General features: G+C 41.4%; 4 protein-coding genes and 1 pseudogene across 6 annotated transcripts in view; 3 read left to right on the forward strand and 2 right to left on the reverse strand.

The window, feature by feature from the left end:
• Positions 1-10,224, forward strand: part of SCGN (secretagogin, EF-hand calcium binding protein) — a 66,948-nt gene extending 56,724 nt beyond the window's left edge. The window contains exon 11 of the mRNA XM_016955010.4: positions 10,137-10,224. Within this exon, the coding sequence (XP_016810499.1) occupies positions 10,137-10,190 (54 nt within the window). The 3' untranslated portion in view covers positions 10,191-10,224. The remainder of the gene's footprint in view (positions 1-10,136) is intronic.
• Positions 1-22,785, reverse strand: part of SLC17A1 (solute carrier family 17 member 1) — a 166,351-nt gene that overhangs the window by 43,980 nt on the left and 99,586 nt on the right. The window lies entirely within an intron of this gene.
• On the reverse strand, positions 17,432-18,127 carry H2AC1 (H2A clustered histone 1). The gene has a single exon (XM_518282.6). It carries the CDS (start codon positions 17,898-17,900, stop codon positions 17,505-17,507), a length of 396 nt encoding a protein of 131 aa, XP_518282.1. The 5' UTR covers positions 17,901-18,127; the 3' UTR covers positions 17,432-17,504.
• On the forward strand, positions 18,282-21,167 carry H2BC1 (H2B clustered histone 1). The gene has a single exon (XM_527247.8). The coding sequence runs from the start codon at positions 18,282-18,284 to the stop codon at positions 18,663-18,665; it is 384 nt and encodes a 127-aa protein (XP_527247.1). The 3' UTR covers positions 18,666-21,167.
• Positions 21,045-21,668, forward strand: H2BC2P2 (H2B clustered histone 2, pseudogene 2; annotated as a pseudogene).

A 22,785-nucleotide genomic window follows, 5' to 3' on the forward strand; every position in this document is an offset into this window, starting at 1 on the left:
ACTACAGGCGCCCGCCACCACGCCCGGCTAATTTTTTTTTGTATTTTTAGTAGAGACGGGGTTTCACTGTGTTAGCTAGGATGGTCTCGATCTCCTGACCTTGTGATCCGCCTGCCTCGGTCTCCCAAAGTGCTGGGATTACAGGCATGAGCCACCGCGCCCGGCCTGAAAGACTTTACATAGACAAATATTTTGAGGGCTTTACTCAACTTCCACCATATATTCTTATTAAGAACTACATAAGGATGTATTTAAGCAGAAAACTAAATCCAAAAGGAAGTGTGGGATGCATAGTATGGAAAATGATTTTAAAATATTTAAGCTTTAAAATGGACAGAGATTTGGCTAAAAATTGATTTGTAAGGATGTTTACTACAGTACTAGCTGTAATATACAAAAGTATGGAAACAACCAAGATGCCCAATAGTGTTACTCCAAACTTTGCAGCACTTCATTTTTATTAAAAGTCTGGACTCTTAAAACATTTTTTTTTTTTTTTTGAGACGGAGTCTTGCTCTGTCGCCCAGGCTGCAGGGCAGTGGCATGATCTCAGCTCACTGCAACCTCCGCCTCCCGGGTTCAAGTGAGTCTCCTGCCTCAGCATCCTGCGTAGCTCGGAATAGAGGCGCCCACCAGTTTTGTATTTTTCCGTAGAGACGGGGCTTCACCATTGTTGGCCAGGCTGGTCTCGAACTCCTGACCTCAGGTGATCTGCCCGCCTCTGGAAGTGCTGGGACTATAGGCGTGAGCCACACGCGCGGCCTAAATAGCTGTCTTTCGTGGATTACATAATAATCTCAGAAACTGTCTTTGTGGCCTGTTATTTTCCTGGGAGTGAAGATTAAAGTATTTTATTGAAAAAAGATAGCAAAAGTATAGTGTTGGAAAGGAGCAGCTCCCTTGTCTTTCTCGCAGGGAATGCGATGTAGCAGTGACCTGCTTCTTCCCTGCCCCGCTGCTGAAATCTCTAGGGCACTACACAGAGGACCAGGTTATGGTACTGTAACGCTATGGCAGTGCCTAGGGGATCAATGTTTACAACTCCTGAAGCCCCAGCGGACTTGTTACAGGGCCCTGCAGTTTGTCTCGTTGTCTGTAGGCGGCTTATGTTAAACACCTCAATTAAATCGTCTACCGTAAGAACAGGTAACTTTTTCTCAAGCTCTTGGTCTATGGATAGGTAGGTTTGGAGAATGAGTAGAAGGTCTTCAGAACGCAGCAGGCATAAAATGTCAAACAGTGGAGAAGCAAAGCTTTCTCCTGCTGTAAAAAGCCTGCTGAACAGCCCGAATCCTCCTGGCTGCTCTGACTGAGCTTCGCTTCTTTCTGCCAGTAGATAACTTGCCAGCGGCGTGCTAGTCCTCGTTCTCGCGTTCCTCCAGCAGCATAAAGCTCTGAACGAACAGCTGTCTCTGTCTCCGCTTGCTACGGTCTCGAGGTTTTTTTTTTTTTTTTTTTTTGAGACGGAGTCTCGCTCTGTCGCCCAGGCTGGAGTGCAGTGGCGCGATCTCGGCTCACTGCAAGCTCCGCCTCCCGGGTTCACGCCATTCTCCTGCCTCAGCCTCCCGAGTAGCTGGGACTACAGGCGCCCGCTACCACGCCCGGCTAATTTTTTGTATTTTTAGTAGAGACGGGGTTTCACCGTGTTAGCCAGGATGGTCTCGATCTCCTGACCTCGTGATCCGCCCGCCTCGGCCTCCCAAAGTGCTGGGATTACAGGCGTGAGCCACCGCGCCCGGCCGGTCTCGGGGGGGTTTTTATAGGCACAGGATGGGGGCGTGGCAGGCCAAGAAGGTCTTGGGAAATGCAACCTTTGGTCAGGGAAAAAAACAATGCCTGTCTTCACCTAGGTCCGTGGGCACAGGCTCGGGGCGGACCCCTAGCCAAGGACCACGCCCTCCTCTACCCAGTATTTCTCTTTCCGCTTCGGTACCATTTAAAGGGACCATGCCCTTCCTTTCCATATCAGTATTACGCAACTCAAAAAAGGCGCAATGACATTTTAAGATTAAGAGTACAAACAAAAATTTACAAAAAGTGGACAGGAATGAATTAGGAATTCAAAGTAAAGATCAGATTATTCACTATTTTAGAAGTAGCATTCCAGCAACTTAGAGATACTGTTTAGGAAAAAGAAATGTGTCTATCTTGACTCTATTCCGTTATGTTAAATTAAAAAGAAAAGGCCAGGTGCGGTGGATCACGCCTGTAATCCCAGCACTTGGGAAGGCCGAGGCGGGCGGATCACGAGGTCAGGAGATCGAGACCATCCTGGCTAGCACGGTGAAACACCGTCTCTACTAAATATACAAAAAATTAGCCGGGCGTGGTGGCACGCACCTGTAATTCCAGCTTCTCAGGAGCCTGAAGCAGGAGAATCGCTTGAACCAGGGAGGCGGAGGTTGCAGTGAGCCGAGATCGCGCCACTGCACTCCAGCCTGGGCAACAGAGCGAGATTCCGTCTCAAAAAAAAAAAAAAGAAAAAAATTACAAGGAAAAACTCCTAATTGTCTGTGGAGACTGACAATGGAGATGCGAGAACGTTGAGGGTTGGGTGGCGATGACCTTCAAGAAACCTGATGCATTTTGTGGTATTTCTTATGCTGTGATTCCTTCTCTTCCATTATCCATCTTTATCTTGTCATAATAATCTATCCATTATCTTCCTTTAAATATAGAATTAGTGCTTGCCTAATTGGCTTTCCTGGAATCTAATTAGTTTTAAACATTTTCTCACCTTAATTTTTTGTATGTAAAAATGAAGATGGCGTTTGCAACAGAGTTGAGGTAATCGTTTTCACAGGGAAATCATTTCCAAGGATTTATAACTGTGTTCACTAATTTGTTAGAGCATGAAATGATGAACTCCATTTTTTTTTTCTTTTGCACTCCAGATTACAGTCAAGGGAACATCTTTCTTCTTATATCCATCATAAAAAGAGACACAATAGCCAACGGCTTGCCTGCCATCTAGTGCTTACCTATTACCAGAAAAACTTCATGGTAGTGAAAATACGATCCTTCACTACTAATTTGACTTCATTATTTGCAATCAACAAGATCAAAGCCAACTCTTTGGCACAATTTCTTTTGCTAGAAGTTTAAGAAAGTTCACTGGGTTTTTTATTTATGGCAATCTCCTTTGATGTTTATTGAAATAGTTCAATAATGACTAAAATTTTCAAGTTTTTTGGCTGTCAGATTGATGTTTCCCTGAATAAATCACTGTGTATGAGTGGTCCACAAGGCTACTCAATTTTATGGGCAGCACTTGGTAGTCAGTGTTGCCTGGTGAGTTAACATCTAGGGAGACTATCTGATATATACAGTCTTCTTCCATGAGGGGCTGGAAGCTTCCCCCTGACACAGTGTGGTGAAAGAGTTATTGAACCTGGGGTCTAATCCTGAATGTGAATTCCAGCTTAAGCCATTTTATCTCGGACAAAGTCACCTGACTCTCCCAGGATTACATTGCTTATGTAAAATGAAAGGCCAGATTGATTGATTTCTAAGGTTTCTTCTAGTTCTAACTACATTCTTGATTACAATCCATGTTGAATAATTAATAACCTGATGGAAAAGTTCGCAAATATTTTCATTTTGTATTTTAACTACAGATATTATTCTTTAAAATTACTTGCTAATAATTGTTGCCCTAAAGAAGATTCAGACCGGAAAGTAGCTTTTATGCACTAAAATTCTTCACGGGGCTTGTATACTTTAATAGGGCAGATGCAAGCCATTTGGGCCAAACAAATCCATCCAAAGTTAGAAAAGCTCTAGGATATGTCAGGTCAGAAAGAACATGTAATAGGAAGAAAACCTATATAAATGCGAGGGGAAAGTATATGAACCTAGTTAAATTTTTGAGCCCACCCCTTACTGGCTATGTGCTATTGAAACCGCCACTGCAAAATTGTAACTGCCCTAAAGAAGATTCAGAGCTGAAGAGTTGCTTTTATGTACTAACATACATAATGGGGCTTGTTTACCTTAATACAGGTTTTATAGCAAAAGCCCCACCCAAGTTCCTAGTCATGTCTGTTTATGCAAATGAAAGATTCAAATTTGTTTAGTTCTGATTGGTTTATACAGCTGAGCCCTCATTGGTCAATACAGATGATCCCTGATTGGTTGGTTCAGGTGAGCTCTGAAAATTCTAAACTTGAACAGAGGTGTGGGTGTACTGGGAACTCAGAGTACTCCTTGTGACTTCTAGTTAGCAACTGGTCCAGTTAACCACTTGGGATTCATCCTGAAGGACTGGCTTTTTCAGTTTCACATTTATTAATGACAACTTTGCATTTTTTAGTTACCCTGTTAATCAATTTTGGTCAGCTTGTCCAGGCACAGTGGCTCACGCCTGTAATCCCAGCACTTTGGGAGGCCCAGGCGAATGGAACACCTGAGGTCAGGAGCTCGAGATCAGCCTGGCCAACATGGTGAAACCCCGTCTCTACTAATAATACAAATATTAGCTGAACGTGGTGGCGCATGCCTGTAATCCCAGCTATTCAGGAGGCTGAGGCAGGAGAATTGCTTGAACCCGGGAGGTGGAGGTTGCAGTGAGCTGAGATCACGCCATTGCACTCCAGCCTGGGTGACAAGAGCGAAACTCCGTTTCCAAAACACAAGAAATATTACCAGCTTGAATTCTCCCCATTGCACCCTGGGAAGTTCATGGCCCTGGTCTGCAAGTCTCCCAGGTTGTTCCTAAGAACTTCGTCTGTGGAGAAGATATAGAATAAAGAAGAAGATTTGGGGAAAATCAGATCTTAGAGAGCCGGGAGAGCAACCTGGGCTCCTCACTGTCCACCAAAAACAAAACAAAACAAAATAAAACAAAAAACAATTCCCTTGGCTAGAATAAGAAAGAAAGGCCTTTTGGTCCCAGAGCAGTGGAATTGGGCCTAGCTTCATAACAGAAACCCAGGGAAACAGCAAGCTGTTGGAGGGGAGACTGCCATGTGTCACATCAGGGCTCCCTGTGACCCAAGCATAGCAAAGAAGAATCTGAGAACGAATACTCTCAAACAGCTCTTCTTCATCTGTCAAAATATAATGCACATTTTTTCTAGACAGTGAAGCAAAATTTTACTCCCCTAGTTATTTGAGTGCAGATGGTAGCAAAATTGAGTTAGGGAATGTTGTGCACAGTTGGGAGAGGGACAGGGAAGGATAGTTTGTGTGGAACCCTTTCTTGGTGCACACTTTGTATTTTTTTTATAAATCTGTGCCATTCTGACTCAGCACTGATTACTACATGCACAATGATAGCAATCCACTGGCAAGCATTCATATTGCTAATGATACTGCTTTGCAGAGTGATTATCTGAGAGCCATTCTCAGCTGCTGCATCAGGATTACAGCATTTTTGCAACCACAAATTAAGGCAGGGGTGAAAAAGCCAGCACTTGTTCAGTCAAAAAGAGCTGGCAAAGAGGGCAGCCTGCAATTAAATTAAACATGCTTGTCACCAGGGGGCTGGCAGGCCTGGTTCACATGCTGGAGAGTAGGGGATGACCTTTAACAGATGTAGATTCTCAATATATAAACCCTTGAGTCCAAAGCAGATAAATGAACAAAGTGTTGTAGCTGGCTGCATCACGTTTTTATCTCCATTTGAATAAGCATTTTCTGGGCTTATTGTTGAGATACAACAAGTCATTGTTGAGATCTCTTAAAGGACCACACCAGCCAGCCCCATCTGCGATCTTATGCTTGGATATCCCAGGGATCAGTTTAACCAAAATCATTTATTTGTGCCAGTCCCTTCAACACTTTCTGAAAATTTTCTCTTTGGCTGTTTTGGATAAGAAAACTTCATTTTCAAATGTTTTGCCTAATATCTTTACCTTAACTGAGGTACACAAAAAGATCTTCCAGAGACAGAGGATCACTTGTAATAGCAAAAGATTCAAGTAACTGACTCAGGAGAGAAGTGTCTGCTAGCAGTAGGACTGGGCTATTTGATATATTTCATGAAACTTCTCTCTCTCTACTTCCCATCCTGCCTTTATCAGGAAGGCAAAGAAAAAACTTGATTTCACAAAAGCTTGACCCTTTAATTACTGGCACACTCAGGTTCACAGAAATCCTAAATGGCTTTGTATTGGCCACAACTATTATCTCCAGCAGATTTATAAAACACTGCGAGGCCATATCGCTAGTACTCAGCATATGCAAACGTTTTAACCAGATATGTTTCCTTATACGGGTTCTCTGTTCTAGCCTTAACTTGCCTGGAGCCTTCCTAACCCTTGGTGTGACCCTCTGTCTCCACTCTCTTTTCCACACATCAAAACATTATTCACCTTCAAGCACAGCTCAAAGCTCACTTCTTCCAGGAGGCAGTCCCTGATTAATCAGATGGAAGTGGTCACTTCCCCTCAGGAAATGAGACAGCTGCTCTATGAAGAAAAGAGCATTAGACTGAGAATCAGAAGGGCTGAACCCAAATCCCAGCTTTGCTAAGAACTCATTGAGGGACTGTATTAGTTTCCTAGAGCTTCCATAAGAAAGTATCACATACTAGGTGGCTTTAAACAACAGAAATGTATCATTTTACAGTCCTGGAGGCTGGAAATCTGAAATTAAGGTGTTAGCAGAGCTGTTTCCTTCTGAAAGCTATGAGGGAGAATCTCTTTCATGTCTCTTTCCCAGCTTCTGTTGGTTTGCTGGCAATCTTTGGTGTTCCTTGGCTATTAGAAGTGCTACCCTGCTGTCTGCCTTTATCTTCACATGGCATTCTCCCTGTTTGCATGTCTGGCTCTGTATCCAAATTTCCTCTTTTTATAAGGACACCATTCATATTGGATTAGGGGCCCACCCTATGCCAGTATGACTTCATCTTAACTAATTACATTTGCAATGATCCTATTTACAAATAGGTCGTATTCTGAGGTACTGAGGGTTAGACTTCAAGATCTGAATTTGGAGAGTATACAATTCAACCTGTAACAGGGCCCATAGGAAAAAAAAATCCCTCTCAGTTTCCTGACCTATAAAATAGAGGTAAAGTAGAAATAACTACTCACGGAATCCTTGGAAGGATTAGTGTAGGTAGTTACCTAGCTCTGTGACTCAGTGGATGCATATGTTAGATTCCATATGTTATCATTTTTATTTTCTGCTGTCTTATTATGCTTTTTACACCTATATATGAGTGGAAGCAGAGAGGAGAGAAGACCCAAACATAATTGATGGTTCCTCCCTGGGGGAAGTGGGGACACCATAATAGCTTCCTTCAGTGAGGCACCAAGCTAGGCAAGGAGACAAGCCATAAGCAAAGAGCTTACAGTCTGTTGGAGGGATTGCAGTGCCAGATGACCCAGCACAACTCATGAGTTAATGTTTGAAAGGTGTAGTGGTCTTTCCCTCAGTTCTTCAGCTGCTGCCTGGGACGCAGGATTTACTTCATTGGAGTCAGTTATGAGATGCGGCAAGAAGAGAAAGTGCTCTCCAAGTGTGTGTTTATTTTACTGCAAATTTCATTTTCAGATGCATGTTTGTGTAAAATGCCTGTACATTTCCTTTGGACCATCTGCTGTGGAAGTAATAGGTCAGATTCAAGGGTGCTCTTTCCCTGCGGGCGTGGGGTCAGACCGATTCAGATCTTGTTCTCTTACACAGGCAGGGAGCCCAAAACTTGCCTCTGCTGTCCTTCTCTGAGAGTCTACCAATTGGCTTCCTTACTATTGTTGCACAACACTACACATAATTTTAAACTATATCACCCACAATTTCTTTTAGAAGCTCCACAGAAGGACGTCCATAAAATTAGCCCTAGTAGGATTCTTATTGTTTCATTAAAGGTTTCTGGTAACTTTCTGATGTGATGGAACAGTCATAACTACAAATTTTATGCATTTTGGATACATGACATAGGCGTTTGCTTTCTTTTTAGAAAAACGTGAAACTAGGAAGGGAGTGTATTCAGAACTGAGCTCCCTACCTGGCTGATGACAGAAGCATGGGCAGTGGAGGAGCCAGTAAGTGATCTCCCAGGCATTCAGCTCACTCAGCCCCGTAGCCTCCCTTAGAGTGCTTTTCCATGCTTGTGTCTTAAACAATGGGCACAAAGTGATGAATTCAGAATGGACACACAGTAGTTGCTTTTAAGCGTGATTCCACCTGCCTCTAGCTGTCGACATAAGGCCACACTAGAGTAATTTTGTGGCAAATTCTGAGCTTGGTTACAGAACTTTTGGGCAGGCAGGACTCAACAAGCAAATCCCCCCCAGAGGGGGATTATGATTTATATTTGCAAATCACCAAATGAAGTTCACATAAACCTCATGAGAGATTCCTCCTTCCATGCTATAAAGTGGAGGTCAGAAATGTCGAGACTTTCCCCAGGCTCCTCAGGAAGAAAGAAGCAGAGCCAGGACTCACACAGGACTTCTGACTCAAAAGCCTTTTCTCTCATGAGCCACTGGCCATGTGCGGTGGGCAGAAGTGGCTCTTACTCTCCTCCTCAGGAAACTCCCCAGGGCTGAGGGAGGGGATGTGCTGAAGGGTCAGCAGGTGAAAGCAACCCTCACATAGGCCCATTCTGTAGGAAAGGGCAGAGCCCCTGTGCCCCAACATCTACTGCAGCAGAGGCCAGCACTTGAATAAGAAGTGCTGAGGAAGTGACCAGCACTTCTTTCTGAAGCAAGCCTAAATTAAGGGATAGTAAACCCCAGGAAGGAAACTCTGGACTGCTCCACTAGCATGAAGACAGCCAAAGGGCACCCAGGGTGCTCTGCAACCTTTTGCTCACAGAAGTGGAGGTGCTGAAGGTGCTTACTCTAAACTGAAAAAGGGATATTCTCTGAACTTTCCTCACTCTTTCCCATCCCCAAACTCGCAGACTGTGATAAGCCATAGTTCCACTATAAGACGGTAATCCCCTGCATGGCAAGATCTTTGTATTTCATGGTATTTCCAGAAACTCAAATTGAATCCAACATAGAATAGGCTCTCAGCAAAGGAGTATTAATGATGATATTAGATTTCTCTAGATAGATAAAGATTTCTCAACCCTGGTACTTTTAGCATTTGGGGGCAGATAATTTTTCTTTTTGGGGAGTTGTCCTATGTAAGATGTTTAGTAGCATCCCTGGCCTTGACTATGAGATGCCGGACCCACCACCAGTTGTGACAACCAAAAATGCTTCCCAACATTGCTGAATGACCATTGGTAGCAAAATCACCCTTGGTTGAGAATCACTGCTTTAGAGGAAGAAATGAACTAACATATCTGAGCCTGGGCTATGTGCTGGATGCTTTATTGATGTGATCTCAGTTTGATCTTCACAATAACCCTGTGAGGTAGGTATTACCATGTACAGGTGAACAGACTGAGGCACAGATTATGTAACTGGTTCAAGAACTCTCAGCTTAGAAGTAGCAGAGCTAGATTCTGAAGTAGGCCTGATAGATTCCTATGCTGACAGGAGGCAGAAATAACAACGGAAACAAGATCTGTACAGGCATTCGTGGGTGTTCTACAACTGTTGTTCACATAATCATCATTCTCATGTCTTTTTCAGTTTACTAAAAGGTTGAAGTCTGAATGTATATTTTAAGCACTTATTTCTATTTTTTCTCCGTAGGACTATTAAAGGTAGTATTCATAATTTCACTGTAAATTTTCTCCAGTGTCACTTCAGAAATGTATTAAAAGTCAGATATATTTTCACATGGAACGACTACTGGGCTCCCCCTGGTGTTAGCTTTGATTATATTTGACTTTAAAGGAGCTCATGTGTGACCGCATTTCAAATTAATGAGAGCTTTCTCTAAGAGGCAGTTTAAAAAATTCAGCTGGCTCTCATTGATTGCATTATAAAATTGTTTTATTCAGATTTTGCAAATATTATATTTAAGGGCCTAATGTAACTTAAGTTTTATAATGTTACAAAACAACTAATTTGAATTTGTTGTTCAAATTATTTTTTATGGACCCAAAGAGACATTTGAGAATATGAGAGTAACTGGCAAAAACAAACATATACAGTCATGAGCCACATAACAATGTTTTGCTCAATGCCAGACCACATATATAATGGTGGTCCCATATATTATAACACTATATATTTACTGTACCTTTTCTATGTTTAGATATTCAAATACTTACTATTATGTTACAGTTACCCACAGTGTTCACCACAGTAACATGCTGTACAGAAACCCAGGAGAAATAGGCTATACCCTATAGCCTAGGTGTGTAGCAGGCTCTACCATCTAAGTTTGTGTAAGTACACTCTGATGTTAATACAACGAAATCGGCTAATGATAAATTTCTTAGAATGTGTATCCCTGTTGATAAGCAATGTATGATAGATGTGTGTGTGTATATATATACACACACACACATATATATGTATGATAGATGTGTGTGTATATATATATGGAAATGTTCAGTCTCACTTTGATGAAAAGAAGTGCAAACCAAAATAATGTGGTAATGCTGTACTCTACCAACTAAACAAATTTTTCTTTAAATAATACCAAATTATGTGAGGGCAAAATAAAATTGAAACAGTCATGCTTTGCTACTGGCCTTCTGGTGCAATAATCTGGAATAGTAACAATATGCAGAAAAAGGCATAAAATCTTGTGTATTCTTTGACCTAATCATCCCATATCTAGGAATGGTTTAAACAAATACTTCAGAAGGAGTGAAAGCTATTTTTGCATAGATGTTCATTACAGCATTGATTGCAATAATAAAATATTGGAAACAGCCTAAGTAGTTAACAGTGATCAGCTTGGCCTGGCCTGGTGGCTCATGCCTGTAATCCCAGCACTTTAGGAGGCTGAGGCAGGTGAATCATCACGTGCCTGTAATTTCAGCTACTCGCGAGGCTGAGGCAGGAGAATCATTTGAACCTGGGAGGCAGAGGTTGCAGTGAGGGGGATGTTGTGCCACTAGACTCCAGCCTGGGTGACAGAGTGAGACTCCGTCTCGAAAAAAGAAAAAAAAAATTCCCCCCAAAATATCCCAAACAATGAAAGATGGTATATTTAACTAAATTATGGTACAACCACTTTAGTATAGTTGCAGTTAAGGTGGGCTTTAGAGTCAGACTATCTGGGTTGAAATGCTGGCTCCAGTGCTAGTTCTGTTGCTCCAAAGAAGTTGAATCTCTTCATTGGTAAGGTGGGTATAATAGTAGTACCTAGCTATAGGATTGTTTTGAGGATTAAACAAGATCAAGTGCATAACACATTTAGAAAAAAATGTGTGGTACAAAGTGCTCAGTATATGTCTTGATGCAGCTATCGAAATTGAGAATTTAAAAATAAGAATTATAAAATTACATAACCACTTAAAAATCTAATGTTATGATATATTTCAAAAAACATGATATTGAAAGAGAAAAATGTTCTCTATAAGCATAAAGGTTGGTGGAAAAAATACAAAAATAAGAATAAATATGTCAAAATGGGAAATGATTGATGACCTTTCCACTCTCAATTTTCTATTTTACTATTATCACTTAAATACTAAAAAGTAAGCAGCTGGAACTCAGAAAAAAGTGTTTTAATTTATGTATTTAACCAGTCATTAATTGGTGTCTTCTGTGTTTTAGGCACTGCAAAATTTGGCTCAACAATTAAAACATTCTCATAAAAAGCTTTATAGTTTTATAAATATACAAAGCTTTGTATTTTAGTAGAAGAGACAGGCATAAACATTAACACCTTTAACTAGAATGTGCAACAAGTTCACCAGAAGGACATCTAAATGACTCTAAGATGGGGGGGGAATCGTCAAGGAAAGCTTCACAAATGATGTAATGTATAAGCGTATCCTTGAAGGACGCATAGAAACTAATTAAACGAAGAACGGCAAGAACATTCTAGAAAAGTTACACAACTCATAAAGACACAGGTGAATTAAAGCGCAATGGGTTCAAGGAACTGCAAGTAGATTGGTTATGACCACAGCATAGGAGAGTGTGGTAAGAGCCTGGTGAGACAGCTAGGGGGAGCAGTTGAGAGATGTTAATCGGAGAAATGGCAAAGGGAGAGAAGTCCTTATGTATGTAAGACTTGATGATGGGGGGTATGTGGGTGGTGAGTAAGAATAAGGAACTTCGGCTCCAGGAGGACAGGATCTCATCTGATGTGTACAGCACTGTTTCTCCAATGCTGGAAATATCTATCAAAGAGACACTGCAGGAGAAAGAAAACACCGTATGCATGTAGATGTTTGTTTCAGCATTATTTATAATAGTAAAACGATTAAAACTGTGCCTGATACTTCGTAAACTCTCAATATCATAAGTCTATGACTCTAAAGTTTAGGGAAGAGGCCGGGCACGGTGGCTCATGCCTGTAATCCCAGCACTTTGGGAGACCGAGGTGGGCGGATCACCTGAGGTCAGGGTTGGAGATCAGCCTCACCAACACATAGTGAAACCCTGTCTCTACTAAAAATACAAAAGCTAGGCGTAGTGGCACAAGCCTATAGTCCCAGCTACTTGGGAAACTGAGGCAAGAGAATCGCGTGAATCCAGGAGGCGGAAATTGCAGTGAGCCAAGATAGTGTGGCTGCAATCCAGCCTGGGCGACAGAGAGAAACTCCGTCTCTCAAAAAAAAATATAATAATATTTTTTAAAAAAATAAAGTTTAGGGTAGAGGACTCAGGTTTCTTTGGGACACTTAAGCATATAGATGACAATTAATAACATACATTTTAGAGACAGATAGAAACAGAGGCATACTGGTAGACTGACAGAGACACAGTAAGGGGTTTATGGTTTTGCTATTAAACTCATGAATTATGCTTTAGTGTGTTTTTAACATTCCAATATGTGGTAGGGGTGATTACCTTTTTCCAAGACAGACATATTAAAATATACACTATAATTGTGAACGTATTCTTTGTCATACATTTCTGCTGTTTGTTTTCTATAAAGCTGTGTTTTGGGGTGTTAACACAATGAGAAATAGTGTATCTACCTATATTTTCCGCTTTTAATTTTCAAATTACTTTTTCATTAAATATTATCTCTGCCATTAATTTTGCAAAATAATTTTTTTGGGGGACAGTTTTGTCTGGAATGTATTTTTTCCACTCCTTTTCTTCTAAATGTTCTGTGCCAATAAATTTTAGGTATTTTATAACCAAGGTATAGCTGTGTTTTACTCCTAGTCAAATACTGTCTTTTAAATGGCAAATTTAATCGGTTAAGCTTCATTTTGATATTTGGACTCATTTCTAATGTTTGACTTTGCATTCTAATTTGTCATGCCAGTCCTTTCTGATTTCCTGCTTTCCACTGGACTATTTTTTTTTTTTTTTGCTATTACCTTCTTTCTAGTCTACATTAATTTTATTATTTTAGTGGTTACATTTAATATCATAAAATATAAACCTGACTTAAGAAAATATAACAATCAGTATGTCTGTCCTCCTTATAAACAGTACAAGGACATCAACATGTTAATTTGTTTCAGCCCCTTTCATCTTCTGTAACTACTCTCCAGTGTTTTTGGTTTTTTTTTTTTAATATTCTAGTATTATTATAGGTTTTTTTTTTTTACAACTAGTGTATTTATTTAGATAGATTTATACTTTTACCTCTTCCTTTGGCAATATTATTGCTTATTGCATCTCAGTCTTTCTTCTGAGTTCAGTCTTTTTATTTCAGTACATTCTTTAGCATTAATTCTTCTAGTATGAATCTGAGTGGCAAAACTTTCCAATCTTTGTCCAAAAATTATTTCACCCTTACACAAAAAAAAGTTCATCTGAGCACAGAATTTTAAATTGAAAGGTATTTTGCTTTAGAACTTAGAAGGTGTTATTCTATCGTTCCATGACTTCTGTGATTTCTGATGAGAAATCCATAACATTGTAGTGGAGGAAGCAAAACTTTACTTCTACCCTCAGGATATTTTGGTTGGGTTTGAGAATTAAATTGACATGAGAGGTCAACAGGAGAAAAGCATATAAATTTATTGAATGGAAGTTTTACGTGGCACAGGAGTAGGAAATGAAGACCCGAAGACAAAGACTGGAATGCTAATGTGAAGAATCTGACAAAGTGAAGTAAGTTGTGAAAATGTGACAGCAAAGGGGCTTGGGTTAGAGTAATTAATTAGGTGGAGAAGTGACTAGAGAGGTAAGGGTTGGTGTAACAAGGTTTATTTGTACAGATTTTCCTTGGCCTTAATTTTCTGTCCTTGATTAGAATGATACTTTCCTTCTGGTATAGGGAGGGCATCTTTCATCTCCTGCTTTTAAGAAACAAAAGGAAGGTCAGAGTGTATGTGCATCTGCTGTTTTTCAAGTGTCTATCTCCAAATAGTCAATATGTCAGAGTGACATATTTTGGAGTGGTGTGTTCTGAATTCCTTCAACGTGATTTATCATAAAAAGTAAAAGGAGGCTGAGCACGGTGGCTCATGCCTGTAATCCCAGCACTTTGGAAGGCCGAGTCAGGCGGATCACCTGAGGTCAGGAGTTCGAGACCAGCCTGCTGAACATGGCAAAACGCTGACTCTACTAACAATACAAAAAAAAAAAAAATTCGCTAGGTGTGGTGGCAGGCGCCTGTAATCCCAGCTACTCAGGAGGCTGAGGCAGGAGAATCGCTTGAAGCCGGGAGGCGGAGGTTGCAGTGAGCTGAGATGGTGCCATTGCACTTCAGCCTGGGTGATAAGAACAAAACTCCGTCCCTGCCCTCCCCACCCCCCCCAAAAAAAAAGTAAAGGGAAAAAAGTGGCATATATTTGTCTCAGTTGCTGCTGAAGTTTTATTGTTAATAGCCAATATTTATTTTTAATTAACAACTTTTAGCAATTTTGGAATTACACAAATCCCATAAAAACCCAGCATTAGGCATAAGACAGTGTCATATTAGTCTGATTATAATAAAAAATAAGTCAGCTGGGCATGGTTGCTCACATCTGTAATCCCAGCACTTTAGGATAAGGCCAAGGTGGGTGGTCAGGAGTTCGAGACCAGCCTGGCCAACATGGTGAAACCCCATCTGTGCTAAAGATATAAACATTAGCCAGACATGATGGTACATGCCTGTAATCTCAGCTACTTGGGAGAATAAGGGAGGAGAATCGCTTGAATCCAGGAGGCAGAGGCTGCAGTGAGCTGAGATCAGGCCACTGCACTCGTCTGTGCGACAGAGGAAGGCTGTTGGGGGGGGGGGGAGTCAATATCACCATTTTTATTATCACTTGTAACTATTAGACAATGCATTTAGACAAAGTCAACTATTTAAAACAACAGGACAAAATTATATGATTTTTCTGCCTACCTGGAAAACCACAGAGGAAAAAAGCTGGACAACAGAAATGACAGAATAAGGAAGGAAATACAAACCAGTACGAATATCAAGAATGTTCTATCTGTAAAACATCGTCAATCAGAAAACATAATAAAAGAAACCCTTCTAATATTTCCCCAAAATACAGTAATAAAAAAGAATACCTGGAGATAAACTCTATGAAACGTGTGAAAGTTCTATAAGAAGAAATCAAGGCTGGGTGCGGTGGCTAACACTTGTAATCCCAGCACTTTGGGAGGCTGAGGCTGGCGGATCACCTGAGGTCAGGAGTTGGAGACCAGCCTGGCCAACATGGCGAAACCCTGTCTCTACTAACAATACAAAAGTTAGCTGGGTGTGGGGCAGGCGCCCGTAATCCCAGCTACTCAGGAGGCTGAGGTAGGAGAATCACTTGAACCTGGGAGCTGGAGGTTGTAATGAGCCGAGATCACGCCACTGCACTACAGCCTGGGTGACAGAGCAAGACTCTGGCTCCAAAAAAAGAAGAATCAGAAACTTCTGTAGGTAAATTGTTTTGAAAAATCAAGGGGCATGTCTCCTGTAACATGTATTCACAATTTTTAAATATATTTTATTCTATCTAAACATTTAGTTTAATGCAATTTTAATAGGATTGCATTAGAGATAGAAATAAAAGTATTATGTAGTGCATTTGGAATAAAAGAATACACAGGTTCTCTTCTATAAAGTCAAGTCCCTCCTCCTCTGCCTTGGCAAGTCTGAGAAGTTAAGTGCCACTTTCTTGACAAAGTATCTACATTAATTACTTGGAATTCATCTGTTTAGATTTGTCTTATATCCTGATTTTAAGTTTTACATTTGCCATGTTCTAAATATTACCCAGTTTTATTCAACATATAGTTGCCATTTCTGTTTTCAAATATCTTCAGTTTTTGCCGTCCCTAACTGCATCCCTTATTTATTATGTATGCAGGTTAATTCAAGGGATGACTGACTTTTGTAACTTGATTGTCCTTACTCGGCATGTTTTATTTTATAGAACTTTACCTGCTTCTATACATGCCTTATTATGTGTAGATATCAAGTGGTTAGCAGTTTTTTTTTTGGTAACCAAATGAGTTTTTTTTTTTTTTTTGAGGTAAGGTCAACTGTTGAATATCGTACAATAATTTTTAATTTAGTTATTTGGCAGCGTTACTGAATGGGTTTTGCTTTTCACTTTCTCTTGGTGTTTACAGCACAAACTGCAAACACAGATCAACAAACTATTTTGCCTCTTTTCAACAGTCAAAACTTTTGAAGCATATACTCTTCCAAATTTCTAAACTTCAAATTATGTTCGGCCTTCTAGTCCCATTCCTGCCTGAGTCTAACACTAGTATCTCACCATCACATATGGCGTAAGGCTTCTTTTTAACATATTTTACTTACATTTTAAGAAATAATTCTATTATTCTTTACAAAGTACGTGAAACTACAGGTATCAAATATATATGCTTACCCAAATTTTAAGATTAACTTACTTACATGCCACATTTAATTATGAGTATTTCGTGAAACTACCATATTTGAAAGGAAATTCTCTAAAATGTACTTTAACCAGCCAGACTGATGTTACTTGGATTTAAACAGGAAGATTACACCTCTCCTGCTTGTAATGCAATTTTCACTTCCATGTGTAACCCTTAACATAACATACATAACTCTAGTTTGAGATAGTCTCGCTCATGTCACCCAGACTGGAGTGCAGTGGAGCACTCAATCTTCGTTCACTGTAACTTTCGCCTCCCGGACTCATGAACAACCCTCCCAGCGCAGCCTCCCGAACAGCTGGGACTACAAGCCTGCACCACCAGGCCCAGCTAGTTTCTGTGGGAACAGGGTCTCAATTATGTTAACGGTCAAGCCCCAGGCTTGAACGACCCTCCCGCTCCAACCTCCACTCAAGTGCAAGTACTGACTGGTCACAAGCGTTAAGCCACCTCGCCCAGTGACATATATAACCAAAATTACCTCAAACTAATGGCCGATGGAACGCTCCTTGAAAATTCAGTCCCCGTACATTCCCGAAATGCGCTTAAACGGGCATTATTTGTGACAGGCAAGTAAGATGGCTGGTTAACAGCAGTAACGTTTTGTAACGTACAGCCTTTTTCTGAGACGGTAGGTGGCTCTGAAAAGAGCCTTTTGTTTTTTCTGACACTTATAAGTCATTTTTTATCAATGACAACCTTAAGTTACTTGCTTTGGGCTTTATGGTGGTGACTCTCAGTCTTCTTGGGCAGCAGCACTGCCTGAATGTTAGGCAGGACTCCGCCCTGGGCAATGGTCACGCCGCCCAAAAGCTTATTGAGTTCCTCATCATTGCGAATAGCCAGCTGCAGGTGGCGGGGAATAATGCGAGTTTTTTTGTTATCGCGAGACGCGTTGCCTGCCAGTTCAAGGATTTCTGCTGTGAGATACTCTAACACTGCCGCCAAATACACTGGAGCGCCTGCCCCTATCCGCTCTGCATAGTTTCCCTTACGAAGCAGACGATGGATCCGGCCTACGGGAAACTGCAAACCCGCTCTAGAAGAGCGAGACTTAGACTTGGCGCGTGCTTTTCCTCCCTGCTTCCCTCGTCCAGACATCTCCTCGCATCAATTTACAGCAACACGAGAACCACATTTCTAGGGCTGCTACTGGGCCTATTTATAGTCTGACTGAGGTTGGAATTTGCTATCTGATTGGCTGATGGCCGTCTACCCAATCAGAAAGTCGTACTAGAATCGCCTCATTTGCATTCACGCCACTTCCCATTGTCCAATCAGATTTTGGATACCGAACGCGGCGTTTGAGGGCCGTGCCTATAAATACCGCATCTTTCATCCTCCAGTTCTGTTCGTTTACTTGGCGAGACTTGGAGCTGAAGTCATTTGGAGTTGTTTAATGCTGAAGAGCTGTTGAGCACTGGAAAGTGCTGTGTAACCCTGGAAAAGAACCGTGTAACGCTGCAGAAGTGTGTGGTAGCTATGCCGGAGGTGTCGTCTAAAGGTGCTACCATTTCCAAGAAGGGCTTTAAGAAAGCTGTCGTTAAGACTCAGAAGAAGGAGGGCAAAAAGCGCAAGAGGACCCGTAAGGAGAGTTATTCTATTTACATTTACAAGGTGCTAAAGCAGGTCCATCCGGACACTGGGATCTCTTCGAAAGCCATGAGCATTATGAATTCCTTCGTCACTGATATCTTTGAGCGTATAGCGAGCGAGGCATCACGTTTGGCTCACTACAGCAAGCGCTCCACCATCTCTTCCAGAGAGATTCAGACAGCAGTGCGCTTGCTACTGCCGGGAGAGCTGGCTAAACATGCTGTGTCTGAGGGCACCAAGGCTGTCACTAAGTACACCAGCTCCAAATAAGCCTGCTAAGTAAACGTCATTTCTAACCCAAAGGCTCTTTTCAGAGCCACTTAAACATACTGAAACAGCTGTGGGCTTCGTTTTTGTGTAGTTTCTAACCGTAAGGGTTTTTTTTTTTTTTTTTTTTTTCAGGCGGAGTCTCACTCTCCCAGGCTGGAGTGCAGTGGCGGAATCTCGGCTCACTGTAAGCTCTGCCTCCTGAGTTCACGCCATTCTCCTGCCTCAGCCTCCTGAGTAGCTGGGACTACAGGCGCCCACCACTACAGCCGGCTAATTTTTGTATTTTTAGTAGACACGGGGTTTCACCTCATTCACCTACAGAAAACCACGGGGTGGGTGTGAACTGATCATCTACCTTCATATATATCTGGCATTTTAAAAAGTTAAATATAGTTTTGGGTATTTTGTTTTTGTTGTTACTGTAAATTAGGTATTTCCTATTCATTATTTTTTAACTTTTTTTGTTATATATGTAAGACTGCTTTCCGTGCATTTTTTTAAAATATCCTTCTAGTACCTCACTGAATTGACTTATTTTCCTATTGGTTTCTTGATAGATTTTCTTGAGTTTTACATGTTTGCAATATAGGTTGAGCATCCGTAATCCAAAAAGCTCCAACATTCAAAACTTTTATTGTACTATTGATTTCTTTGCAAGTCTAGCTGATCCTATACACAGCTTAATATAAATTTCTAAGTGCATGCAATAAAATACTTAATACTATTAATAAAACAATACCAAATTGAGTTTTCAAAATATTTTTTAAAATGTGTGATATAGTAATATTTGTGCTTCAAATAAGATTGAAAATGGTAATATTTTAGTGCATACATTGTGGAAAACAGTATAGAATTTCCTCAAAAAATTAGAAATAGAACTACCATATAATCCAACAATCCTACTACTGGGTATATATTGAAAGGAAATAAAATCAGTTTCTCAAAGAGATATCTGTACTCCCATGTTCATTGCAGAATTATTCTCAATAGACAAGATATAGAAAGAACATAAAGGTCCTTCAGGAGATGAATGGCTAAAGAAAATGTGGCATACATACATAATAGAATACTATTTGGCCTCAAAAAAGAAAAAGAATTCTGTCATTGGCAGCAACATGGATGAACCTGGAGGATGTTAAGTGAAATGAGCGAGGCACAGAAAGAGAAATGCTGTATGATCTCATAAGTGGAATTAAAAAAAAAGTTGAACTCATATAAGTAGCAGAGTGGTGGTTACCAGTGGCTAGAGTTGGGGAGTGGTGGGAAGATATTGGTTAAAGGATATGAAATTTCACTTAGGAGGAATAAGCTGAAGAGCTCTATTGTACACTGTGCTGATTATAGTTGGTAACAATATGTTGTATCGAAAATTGCAAAGAGTAGAGTTTAAGTGTTTTCATAAAAAATATGTGGGGTAATGCATATGTTAATTAGATTGCCATTCCGCGATGTATACATATTTCAAAACATCATGTTGTACACAGTAAATACACAATTTTTGTCAATTTAAAAAATGAAAATAGTTGGGTGGAGAGTGGTTTTTAGGGAGGCAAGATTAAGAGCAGTGAGATTAATTGGAAACTAATTCAGGTGTGAGATCATGAGTATGCAGACAAAAATGTTAGCGGTGGAGATGGTGTATAATCAGACAACAGAAATATGTAGGAAGTAAAATTACCATATCTTGAGAGATTGAAGTGGATGGAGGTTGAACAGAGACTATTAGGGAAAAAATACATTTCTGGCTTGGACAACCATGTGAATAGGGTGGTACTCATGGATATAGAGAATGCAGAAGTTCAGGAACAGTTCTGTTGGGATCAACTGGAAATCCCTGTGGAGATAATTCTTAAGCGGCTAAGCAACATAAGAACTGTGATATTGAGTAAGCAGTTTACTGGAGTTCACAGAGATGCAGAAACCTTGGGTTTGGACCTCAAAATCCAGCAGTTCAAGGGGAGTCAGCCTGATCACTTTTCATAATGTGCAAGAAAAGGAGCGTAAAAAGCAAAAGAGATGCTGCAAAGAGAGCTATTCTATTTACATCTACAAGGTGCTGGAGCAGGTCCACCCGGACTTGGAGAATGTTTTGCACACATTATGGCCAAAGTCAAGAAAAAGCAAACAGCCTAATGCTCAGTGCCAGACTTCCCTAAGTGGGGAGCTCCAGGCCTTTTTTGCTGTCATCGTAGAGGGTTTGTAGTAGAAAACGTCGTAGACAAAAAAGCCGTATTTCCCCATGGCACTGTTCACAGAAAGAATATCCCCATGAACCCAGGATTATGGGAGCTCCCATTTAATTGCCTCGGCTGTGAGATTTTACCTTTCACCAATACTGGGGCAGATACAGTTGATTAATGCAAAGTTTAGACTTAAAGATAACCATGTTATGCCTAGTCTAGGAAAAAATTATCAGTCTGGCAATGAGGCATACTTTACAATAAAATAAACATTCTACAGCCGCATTAGAAACTGTCATTGGTTCTTAAAAGAGCCTTTGGTTTGTGCAGCAGCCTAGCCTAGCCTAGCCTAGCCTAGCCTCAGCCCCAGCCCCAGCCCCAGCCCCAGCCCCAGCCCCAGCCCCAGCCCCAGCCCCAGCCCCGCCCCGCCCAGCCCAGCCTAGCTCAGCTGATGGTCGAGCGCTTGTCATAATGCGCCAGGCGGGAAGCCTCACAGGCAATGCGCTCAAAAATATCACTAACAAAAGAATTCATGATACTCATGGCCTTGGAAGAGATTCCAGTGTCCGCGTGGACCTGCTTCAGCACCTTGTAGATGTAATTAGAATAGCTCTCTTTGCGGCATCTCTTGTGCTTTTTGTCCTCCTTCGAGTTTTAGCGACTGCCTTCTTAAAGCCCTTTTAGGAAATGGTAGTGCCCTTTGAAGCAAGCTCCAGCATGTTTATCTTCCAAGTTCACGGGGAGATCACTAACTGATGTTTGACTGGAGTGAAGGGTGATATTTACAGGCATGGCCCTCAACCTACATCATTTGCATCCAACATCTGATTGGATAATAGGCACAGTATGTAAATAAGGCAATAGCAGTATGGTTCTCTGATTGGATAGATGGCTATCAGCCAATCAATCAGATAATCCACAATCTGCTCTCAGACTAGAAATACGCTGAGTACCCGTTTTAACGGATGTCTTTTTCCGTTATAACTTTTAGTTTTGGGCTATGGCTTAGACTAGGGAAGCTCGGGGGAAGGGTACGCGCTATCCATTCAGAGAGGTTCTGCAGTTCCCCGTGGGCGGTGTCAACAGGCTGCTCAGCAAGGGCAACGATGCCGAGAGGGTCGGGGGCTGCACACTAGCGTACCTGCCGGCGGTTCTGGAGTACCTGGCCTCCGAAATCCTGGAGTTGGCGGGCAACGCCGTCGGAACAAGAAGAAGCCTAGCGAAGCCTAGCCTAGCCCAGCCTAGCCTAGCCTAGCCTAGCCTAGCCTAGCCCAGCTGATGGTCGAGCGCTTGTCATAATGCGCCAGGCGGGAAGCCTCACAGGCAATGCGCTCAAAAATATCACTAACAAAAGAATTCATGATACTCATGGCCTTGGAAGAGATTCCAGTGTCCGCGTGGACCTGCTTCAGCATCTTCTAGATGTAAATAGAATAGCTCTCTTTGCGGCATCTCTTGTGCTTTTTGTCCTCCTTCGAGTTTTAGCGACTGCCTTCTTAAAGCCCTTTTTGGAAATGGTAGTGCCCTTTGAAGCAAGCTCCAGCATGTTTATCTTCCAAGTTCACGGAGAGATCACTAACTGATGTTTGACTGGAGTGAAGGGTGGTATTTACAGGCATGGCCCTCAACCTACGTCATTTGCATCCAACATCTGATTGGATAATAGGTAGAGTATGTAAATAAGGCAATAGCAGTAAGGTTCTCTGATTGGATAGATGGCTATCAGCCAATCAATCAGATAATCCACAATCTGCTCTCAGACTAGAAATACGCTGAGTACCCGTTTTAACGGATGTCTTTTTCCGTTATAACTTTTAGTTTTGGGCTATGGCTTAGACTAGGGAAGCTCGGGGGAAGGGTACGCGCTATTCATTCAGAGAGGTTCTGCAGTTCCCCGTGGGCGGTGTCAACCGGCTGCTCAGCAAGGGCAACGATGCCGA

The sequence above is a fragment of the Pan troglodytes genome, chromosome 5, assembly GCF_028858775.2.
Source record: "Pan troglodytes isolate AG18354 chromosome 5, NHGRI_mPanTro3-v2.0_pri, whole genome shotgun sequence".
Taxonomy (NCBI): domain Eukaryota; kingdom Metazoa; phylum Chordata; class Mammalia; order Primates; family Hominidae; genus Pan; species Pan troglodytes.

Excerpts from the sequence above, each read along its gene's own strand:
- H2AC1 (XM_518282.6), bottom strand. The coding sequence starts at position 17,900 with ATGTCTGGACGAGGGAAGCAGGGAGGAAAAGCACGCGCCAAGTCTAAG.
- H2BC1 (XM_527247.8), top strand. The coding sequence starts at position 18,282 with ATGCCGGAGGTGTCGTCTAAAGGTGCTACCATTTCCAAGAAGGGCTTT.